The sequence below is a fragment of the Lathyrus oleraceus genome, chromosome 7 (genome assembly GCF_024323335.1).
Source record: "Lathyrus oleraceus cultivar Zhongwan6 chromosome 7, CAAS_Psat_ZW6_1.0, whole genome shotgun sequence".
NCBI lineage: Eukaryota > Viridiplantae > Streptophyta > Magnoliopsida > Fabales > Fabaceae > Lathyrus > Lathyrus oleraceus.
Genome location: NC_066585.1, coordinates 8,607,257 through 8,617,976, shown reverse-complemented (window position 1 = coordinate 8,617,976; position 10,720 = coordinate 8,607,257). Strand labels below are relative to the sequence as shown.

Genomic DNA, 10,720 nt, shown 5'->3' with positions numbered 1-10,720 from the left:
TGTCTTGAGCTCTCCCAGGCCAGGGATAAGAGCTGTGAAGTCTTATCTTCACTCACCTTTCATCTGCTTCACCTTAGCCCCTCAATGGCAAGGTTAAGAGCAACATTCACCCAGTTCCAGAGGTTTGTTTGTTGAGGTTGATATGACCCCTCGACTAAAACCTAGCCTTGTTTGAGCCACTTGCTTGTGTATAGGGTGTGCTATCTGTGCTTGTAGGATTGTTTGACTTGCTTCCTGTGCAAGTTAGGATTGTTTGACTTGCTTCCTGTGCAAGTTAGGATTGTTTGACTTGCTTCCTGTGCAAGTTAGGTTTAGTTTAGACTTGCTTCCTGTGCAAGTTAGGTTTTGCTTGGCTTGCTTCCTGTGCAAGTTAAGTGCATGTGTGGCTTGCTTCCTGTGCAAGTCATGACTAGGATAGGCTGGCTCCCTGTGCCAGTTAGCTAGAAACCTTAACTTAGGGTTGATTTTGCATGATAACATCTAGGCTCGAGTCGTAGTCTCCCTAGCGTTGTGTCTCCCTCTGTTATCTGGTTAGGCTAGTCCTTTATCCCTCTGTAGGGGAACTACATCGCCCTGATCTTCATACCAGATGAAGTATGTAGGCAGGAGATTGAGCTGATCTCTCCGGGCGCCCTTTTTCTTTTTCCACCTTTTGTCTTCAACCCCTCTGTGTGTGTTGTTGTGTGCTTGGAAGCTGATGTAAGTCCATCGAGTGGCAGTTAGGTTCCAGTGTGCGTGTGTTTAGGTTCGGATGTCAATGTAAGTCCAGTGATTGGCATTTGGGCTCCATGTTTGCCTCTTTGCGTGTGTTTTAGGTTCGGATGCTGATGTAAGCCCAGTGATTGGCATTCAGGCTCCATGTTTGCCTTCTTGTGTGTGTTTAGGTTCGGATGTCAATGTAAGTCCAGTGATTGGCATTTGGGCTCCATGTTTGCCTCTTTGCGTGTGTTTTAGGTTCGGATGCTGATGTAAGCCCAGTGATTGGCATTCAGGCTCCATGTTTGCCTTCTTGTGTGTGTTTAGGTTCGGATGTCAATGTAAGTCCAGTGATTGGCATTTGGGCTCCATGTTTGCCTCTTTGCGTGTGTTTTAGGTTCGGATGCTGATGTAAGCCCAGTGATTGGCATTCAGGCTCCATGTTTGCCTTCTTGTGTGTGTTTAGGTTCGGATGTCAATGTAAGTCCAGTGATTGGCATTTGGGCTCCACGTTTGCCTTTGCCTGTGTTTGTTTGTGTGCGTGTCAGCCGAGCTACGAATGCTCTGATTCTTCTCTCGTCCGAGAAGATACGTATGCATAGGATGCGATATCCTAGCGAGCATGTGTCGTTTCCCTAGTCCGAACTACTTCGACTCTGATGTCTATGCCTGATAGACTAAGTAGGCCCAGGATACGATATCCTGCCGGTTCAGTTTCAGTCAGTTTCTTTTGTCTCTTTCAGCCAGTGTGTGTGTGTGAGTTTGAGCAGTGTTTAGCAACCAATTTATCCTTCCTTTTGTGCGTGGATCCCGTAGAGTACTACGGATGCGTAGGGGTGCTAATACCTTCCCTTCGCATAACCGACTCCCGAACCCATCCTCTTTGGTCGCGAGACCATGTCTTTTCCTAGGTTTACTTCGAGCGTTTCCTTTCCCTCTTTTGGGATAAATAACGCACGGTGGCGGCTCTGTTGTTCTTCCTTTTCCCGCCGGTTTTTCGCGTGATGCGACAGGATGTATTCAACTTCTCTATGATGAGGGAAGTAGAAAGACACATATGCATCTTCTGCCTCAAGATCATATTCAAGATCGTTGCAGTAGGGTTCCCATGCTGAATCATCATCCTCAATGACGACACTAACTTCTGGAAAAGTGGGATTGATGAACTCTCCACTATGGAAAGTTTCTTTGATTGAACAAACATATCTACTTCCTTCTGCAATCTTCTTGGAAGTGGGAGAAAAGCATAAACCCTCTCGGCGTTTATTTTCTGGGAGATCCAAAATTGTTCCCCAACCATCAGTTATAATGTATTTGAAGTATTTGAACCATACTTCAAGCTTTGGGATCATGCCTTGGCTAAAAAGTCAACTAGTTAACTTTGGGTCAAAACCCTAACTGAGGGTATCAGATGAACTCTGGCCTTGATTAATTTGAGATGGAATGATCTTGAAATTGATTCTTATTGATGGAAGTCACTTGATTACTTGGGAAGGATGAGGAGTTTGAAATGTTAAAACTCATGCCAAGTCTTGATTGATCAATCTTTAAAGCTCTTGGTGCAAAACCCTAGCTTAAGACAAACAAAGTAGAAAATCTTTTTGTATTTTCAATAGGTTGGTAGTGCAAAGATGCTAGATGTCATACAAATGATACAAATGATGGTGGCATGTTAGGGTTGAAAATTAGGGTATGAAAGTAAGAAATTCAAAGAAATGGGTGGATTGATATTAACATAAGCTTAGAGATCTTTTGTTATCAAAATGGGAATACTCAACCAAACATCCACCGATAATGAGGACTTTTCAACATTTAAGCGGGAGGGCTCCAACTTGGATTTAATCAACAAGTATGTCACTAACCCCTATTAAATGGAAAGACTTATAATCAAAATATCATGGAAATGGGAGAATTATATCTCAATCAAAGATAACTTAAATCTAACTGCTCTCTTTTGAAAAGTTAAAAAAAAAGACACAAAATTGCCAAAAGGAGAAGATGAGGTTGTTAGTTCGTTTTGTCTTTTGAAATTAAAGTCAATATGGTTAAGTTTATTTACAATGTGTGTATGTGTGTCACTTTATGTAAGGATTATAGTCTTTTGTCCAATTTGATACTCTTTAAACTCCTGGTTTCAGGTCGATGGATCTCATGGACCACACCATATGCATGTCATCATATGTATTACTATTATTATATTAAATTTTATAAATATCTTGAATTCATAAATCCATAATCTAAAGAAAAAATTAATAATAATTAGTATTATAAAATTTAAAAATAAATTTCAATATACATGATAAAATAAGCCATTCCAAAGAAATCCAATGAAGCTAAAACCTACGTGGCCTCATTTTTTAGAGGAGATAAATTGTATTTAATATATCAGCATTTATATATTTGAATTAAATATTAGTGAAAAATGTTTTGAATAAATATTACAATTATTATTCATTGTATATTAAAAATCAAACGTTGATAAAAATCAAAGAATTTCATATATATATTTTTTAATTCAGCAACTTAAGTTTTATTAATCTAAGTTTTCAAGTTTTTTTAGAACTTATAGACCATTATAACAAGTAAGATTATATATCTAGGGAGCAATATAAAACACAAGGGAAAAATAATTAACTTTATTTATTAATACTTTATGAAGCCTTTAAATAAATTTATTCTACGATACAATCATTAACATGACCTTCCACCAGGCCCACCATATAGAAAAGCTTGACGAGGATAACTTCCTTCATAACCACGATATATTAAGTCATAACAACTTAAATTACCATCTTTGTTTATCTTCATATTTCTAGGATTTATATCAATTTGATTATATTCTGAATTAATTATCTCAATCTTTTCTATGAAACCCGAGTTTTTGAATCTTTCTTGTGGTAATCTTCCACTACCCATTGGAGGACTAACCATTCCAGGTGGAGTATAAGTTTCACCGCCATATCTAACGATAGATGCTCCTGAACTTAAGTGAGAGAATAATTCTTTTGGAAAATATCCAAAACATCGTAGCTTTGGGAATATACATAACCACCAATGACCCGTTACTTTATCCTACAAATATTTAAGCAATTAAAAGATGATAAAATATACATTATAATTTTCTTCAAATGAAAATTACCTGTTTGATTGTGGGAACAAAAGCCCATTTTTTAAACGACCCAATGCTAGAAACAGGTGATAAGATCATTCCAAGATATGGTTTACTTTTGACTTGCACGAACCCAGGACAATGAACATTGTAACATTCTGATCCACCTGCCTGCATGTTTGTATCAAATTGAGCAAAATAATATTAAAATTATTTTTGTCTAGTACATTTAATAGTCATTTTATTAAGAATATTTAAGAATTATTAGGAACATTAAGTTTATAATAATACCGTCCAACGTGTTGTTAGGTGAATTTCACTATCTCCATATAAGTTTGGCATAACCTTGTATATGAAAAAAAATTGATACAAATAGTTCATTAAAAAAAGTTTTATTGACACATGAAAAATAAACCAAAAATACATGTTTGAAATCTTAAAAATAACTTACCCCGATGCCAACAAATATGCTATTTAAATTAGATGGTGGACCACTCTCAACCCAAATTCCAGATAAACTATATTGTTTTCCTTTAAGCTGTAAATTATATGCACCAACGTGTGCATATCCTCCATGAAATGTCGTAGTTTGATTTGTATCGAGGGTGATCGACTAGAAAATAAGAACAAATGTAATATTTAGATTAATAATTAGAAAATTCTTAAATACTAAAAACATTGGTGTAGACCCCAATGCATCAACTTATTTTTCAAAATTTTAATTTAAATTACACAATATATTTGTAATTGTGAGAAATTATTTTTAATTTATATTGATACTTAATCCTCAATAAATATATTATGATAGCTTAAATTTATTATATAATTTATAACCTTACATTGCATGATATAATTAGGAGAGTCCACTTACATGATACTCATGTGAATTTGACTGAAAACCTTTAATTTGATGTTTTTTTGTTTTCTTGTGAAAGGGAACTTTTCCCAGTGGACATTCTTCAATGATTTTACCATCATAAGATGACCTTTTTGGCACAATGTTTCTTGTAAAGGTTGGATAACGCTATTTGGCAATGAAATGGAAACAAAACAAAGATTTATATTTCAAATTATGAATAATAAAATGCATAATAAATCAAGTAATCTTATTAAACCTATAAAGATTTAAACTTTTTATACCTGAATTTTATGATTTTTTAATAAAGGATGATTTAGAGAAGGTTGCTTGTGGATATTAATACAACCAAAATCAATGTCCATACGATGCTGGATATGTTAACAAAAATTACAATCATGTAAAACAGATGTAAAATAAATTATAACAAAGGAAATTAAATAATAAACAATACCATAACGATATCAGATGTAGTAAAATAACTTGTCTCATTTGATAGAGTTCCACTTCTTGCATCAATATTGCTACATGTTATCCAAAAGCTAAGAACAATCACCAAAAATAACGTCATGACTTTATAGACTTTACTTTTAATTGATTTTTATGTAATACTTGTTTAATTATTTATACGTATTTATACTAATACTAACAAAAACTTTCCATATAAATTTGAACACATAATTTTGAGTTTAAAAATAAAAATAAAAATGATATTAAATTTAAATAAATCATTAGAAAAATTCAATTAACCTATTCAATATATTGTTATAAACATTAATAGTTTATAACTTAGTGATTTTAAATAATAAACTTGTTAATAATAAAATAAGATATTAATTATTTATGATCTTTAAGACGCTTGGGATTTGACAATCTACTGATTTTAATAATATTTATGTTGTACTATTAAATTTTAAAATGATTTATATAATATAAATAAAATTATAACTTTTTGAAATATGACTTTTTAGATTAATTGAATAACTAATGTATTTGATTAATATATAGATCAAATATATCAATTATTTAATAAATATAAAATTTGATGTTTGATTAAAAAAGAAATGGAGGAACTACATCAACTTTATATATTTTTTTGTTGACTCAATATTTTTTTTATTGTGAATTTAGAAACTACAAATAATTATAATAATAATAATAATAATAATAATAGTGATAATAATTATTATTATTAAGATTATAATTATTATGAATAAAATTACCTGAATAATAATAATAATTAAATGTAATTGAATAAATTAAATAAGTATCTTGAATCATGTAATCCATAATCTAAAGAAATTATTAATAATCATTAATATTTTAAAACTCGTAAATAAATCTGAATTTAATCTTTACAAGAACAATAATTCTAAAGAAATTCAACCATGTTATATCTAAAGCATCCTTGTTTTCTAGAAAAGAAAAACGGTATATAATATATCAATTTTATATATATGAATTAATTCTTAGAGAAAACTATTTTGATCAAATATTACAAATCTTATTCATTGGAGTTTTTTTAATCAAATGTTGATAAAAGTGAAACAGTTTCATTATTTTTAGATTCACCATCTTAATTCTTATTAAATTTATTCATAATATTTGAAAAATGATTAATATTTAACATATAAAAAAAATTATAACTTTTGAAAAATGATTAAAATAATAAATGTACTTCATCATTTCTTTGTTATAACCAAATTTTGACTTTTAGAATCATTGAATAACTATTGTATCTGATTTATATTTGTTTCATATATATAGTTTTATATTCAACATCTTAAGTCTAAAGATTTTTTTTGACACTCATATAATTTTAAAATTATTTATATACTATAAATAAAATTTTAACTTTTTAAAAATTCTTAAAATAATAAATGTATTATATCTATTTTTTATTATAATCATATTTTGACTTTTTATATTTATATAACAACCAATGTATTTGATTTATATATAGGTCAGATACACCAATTATTTAATTAAAATAAAACTTGAAGTTTTTTTAAAATGATAAATGGAGGAAGTATATCAACTATATATTTTTTGTCGATTAAATATTTGTTTCATTGTGAATTTAGAAACTTCAAATAATATTCATAATTACAATTTTAATAGTGATTATTATTATTTTTATTATTAAGATTATTATTATTATTAATATAATAATAATAATAATAATAATAATAGTAATAATAATAATATGTAATGTAATATATTAAATAAATAACTTCAATTTAGTAATCCATAATTTAAAGAAAATATTTATAATCATTAATATTATAAAATTTGTAAATAAATTTTAATTTAAACTCTATAAGATAATTCGTTGTAAAGAAATCCAACCAAGATATATCCTATGTAGCCTCATTTTTTAGAAAAGAGAATTTGTATTTAATATATCAGTTTTCATATATATACAAATTAAATATTAGAGTAAAATGTTTTGAACAAATATTAAAAATATTATTCATTGTATTTTTTTAATTAAACATTGATAAAAGTGAAACAGTTTCATTTTTTAATTTAGATTTACCATATCAAGTCTTATTAAATTTATTTATAATTTATTTGACAACCCGATATTTTTAATAATTTCTATAATCTACCTATTAAATTTTAAATTATTTATCTAATATAACTAAAATTATAACTTTTTAAAAAATATTAAACTAATAAATATACTTCATACATGCTTTGTTATAACTAAATTTTTATTTTTTAGATTCATTAAATAACTAATGTATATGATTTACATGTAGATAAGTTACATCAATTATTTAATGAATATAGAAAGGTAAAATTTGCTTAAAATAAGGAATACATAAGTATATCAAATTTATATTTTTTGTTTACTACTTATTTCTTTCATTTTTTTAGATACGACATCTTAATTCTTATGATTGAGTTTACTTTTAACTGATCATCCTTGAGTGGTTCGTCAGCATAATTCCTTCTTTTCAATATCAGACTATCTTTATAACATTTCCTGGTTATTCCTTGGTCACCTTTCACTATTTCTAATTGACCATCTTCTAAGGGATACTTTAATGCAAGATATAGGGTGGCTCCTCACTCATACCGATATTAATTGAGTTTATTTTTAACTGATCATCCTTGAGTGGTTCATCAGCATAATTCCTCCTTTTCAATATCAGATTGTCTTTATAACATTTCCTGGTTATTCCTTGGTCACCTTTCACTATTTCAACTTGACCATTGTCTAAGGGATACTTTAATGCAAGATACATGGTGGACAACTGTAGATGTTTGATTGGCTGCATTTTGTGGTAAAACACTAACTGGACTATAATGTCTTAACTGATGTCATGACATGCTTTGGAGATGTGTGATTGGCTGCATTTTGTGTTAAAACATCTAACTGTACTCTGATGTCTTGACTGATGTCATGACATACTTGAGCAGTATGCTGCAGGTTTAGCTAATACATGATTTACTGAATGTTAAACTAGATGTTGTAACATTCATCCTTGACAGCAGAGACTGAGGTTTAGAATATTTGGTTGTCTTTTATAACTCAGTATTTATCTCAGTCTATTTATTCAGGAGAATAACAGACCTAACATAAGGCCTATTGTCTGAATGTCAAACTGGATGTTATGACATTCATTAGTGACAGCATATACTGAATAATAGGCAGGTTGGTTTTCTGCTTCAGGTAAGTACGTATCTCAGTCTGTTTATCAAGGGAATAACAGACCTAGCATAAGGCCATTGTGTAAATGTCAAACTGGATGTTTTGACTTTTATTACTGTAAGCTGATATTGAAGTATAGACTGGTTGGTCTGCTACAGTACAATATTTAGCACAGTCTGTTTTCAGGAAAATAACAGACTTAACATATGGTATATGTTCTGGTCGTCAAACTGAATGTTGTGACATTCCTTCCTGACACCATATGTTAAATTGTAGGATGGTTAGTTTTTCTATTTCAGCATTTTTTCAGGCTATTCTTCAGGAATCCAACAGCTGAGCTAAAATCCGGGAAACTAACAACTGAGCTACATTTAATGAACCTAACAAATAGCCTATTTGTTAGCACCATAATATGTGGAAATTAGGTTAACTTGCTTAACCTTAATTTTAGGGAATACAAGTACAAGGCCCAAGTGATGCAATATAAAAGGATGGAAATCCTTCTTTCAGACTCCGTGGGTTTTAGGCGTGAAGATTATATTGGTCCATCATACTTCACTGTTGTATTTTTGTGTGTGTCTTGTATTAGGTGTATTTTGTGAGCCAAGCAATTATCACCTAGATGATTGCATTGGACTAGGGTGTTCATTGAATTGTAAGTGTTGTGTCACTCTAAGCTTTTAAGCGTGAGTGCTGTGTATCTTGATTAAAGCTGTTAAGCACAATCAAGAGTTGTTTGAAGTGTGACTTCATCATTAACTTTAATCTAATTAAAGGTTGTAATCACTGAGGTGATTGAGAGGGAGTGAGTAGGAACTCTGATCTTAATGTAAGATTGAAATTGCATTGGGTAGGTATTAAGTGATAGGATTAAACAGTTGGTTTAAGGTCTGAATTAATACTACTAATAGTGGATTTCCTCCCTGGCTTGGTAGCCCTCAGACGTAGGTGTGTGTGACACCGAACTGGGTAAACAATTCCTTGTGTTATTTACTGCACTTACTTTTTAAGTTCTGCATAATTCTTGTCTGCGCAGAATTGGATGTCATAACATCCCGTGTGACATCGAAAGTCTGTTAACTAGAATTTCAATTGGCATCAGAGCAGGCACCCTGCCTGTTAATTTCTGGGTGAGATCTAGGGAAGTTACTTTCTAGTACCATGGACAAGGATGTAGGATACTCAAATAGACCACCCATGCTGGATGGTTCTAACTATGATGACTGGAAACCTCGTATGATAGCCTTCTTGAGGTCTCTAGATAGCAAGGTCTGGAGAGCTGTCAACAAAGGATGGGAACATCCAACGAAGACAGATAAAGATAGAGTTATTTTGCAAATTCCTAAAGAAGGGTGGGACAAGGAGCAAGAGGCACTAGCCCTTGGAAACTCTAAGGCCTTGAATGCACTGTTCAATGGAATAAATAAGAACATCTTCAGACTGGTGCATCACTGTGAACTGGCTAAAGATGTTTGGGATACCCTCAAAACAACTCATGAAGGTACCTCCAAGGTGAGGATGTCTAAACTTCAGATGCTGACCACCAAGTTTGAAAATCTGAAGATGAAAGAGGATGAGACTATTCATGACTTCCACATGAACATTCTTGAAATTGCCAACACTTCTGGTGGCTTAGGAGAGAAAATGGCTGAAGAGAAACTTGTAAGAAAGATTCTCAGATCATTGCCAAAGAGATTTGCCATGAAGGTCACAGCCATAGAAGAGGCTCAAGATATCAGCAATATGAAGGTTGATGAGCTTATTGGTTCACTCCAAACCTTTGAAATGGGCCTATGTGAGGATGTTGAAAAGAAGAACAAAAGCATAGCTTTTGTATCAAATACTGAAGAGGATTCTGAAGAAGGAAATATTGGAGGTAATGATAGCCTTTCAGAAGCTATAGCCATGCCTGGAAGACAGTTCAACAAGTTCATAAAGAAGGTTGATCAACAGGGCAGACCTAATGTCAAGAACTCCTCATCTGACATCAGTAGAAGATCAAAGTATGAAGAAAAGGTCACCCAAGGCAAGGGAATCCAGTGCCATGGATGTGAAGGTTTTGGTCACATTAGAGCTGAATGTCCTACCTTCCTCAAGATGCAAAAGAAGGGGCTATCTGTCACCTGGTCTGAAGGAGATTCTGAGAGTGAATCTGAAGGAGAATCTGCTAAACATGTCACTGCACTAACAAGTGTGTGTGCCTCTGATGATGACTCAAGTGGAGATGAACTTACCTTTGTTGAACTTGCTGCTTCATATAAAGAGCTATGTGTCAAAAGTGCAGAAGTATGCATCCAAGGAGAAAAGCAGAAGAAACTCATCAAGGAGTTGGAAGCTGAGAAACAGAAGCATCTGACAGTCATAGATGGTCTAAATGGTGAGATAGCATTGCTGACAT

General features: G+C 31.9%; 1 protein-coding gene across 3 annotated transcripts; it reads right to left on the bottom strand.

Annotated features, from left to right (window-relative positions):
• Window positions 1-3,310: 3,310 nt before the first annotated feature.
• Window positions 3,311-5,262, bottom strand: LOC127103801 (uncharacterized). Of its 3 annotated transcripts, XM_051041041.1 has the most exons (7): window positions 5,116-5,262; window positions 4,946-5,032; window positions 4,677-4,829; window positions 4,257-4,418; window positions 4,097-4,150; window positions 3,836-3,976; window positions 3,311-3,768 (listed from the first exon to the last, which is right to left on the bottom strand). In XM_051041041.1, the coding sequence occupies exons 1-7, from the start codon at window positions 5,230-5,232 to the stop codon at window positions 3,388-3,390; spliced, it is 1,095 nt and encodes a 364-aa protein (XP_050896998.1). In that variant the 5' UTR covers window positions 5,233-5,262; the 3' UTR covers window positions 3,311-3,387. The 3 variants fall into 3 exon arrangements, with proteins under 3 accessions (XP_050896998.1, XP_050896999.1, XP_050897000.1); XM_051041042.1 differs by lacking the exon at window positions 4,946-5,032 and having other exon boundaries at window positions 5,116-5,250; XM_051041043.1 differs by lacking the exons at window positions 4,677-4,829; window positions 4,946-5,032 and having other exon boundaries at window positions 5,116-5,250.
• Window positions 5,263-10,720: the final 5,458 nt, after the last annotated feature.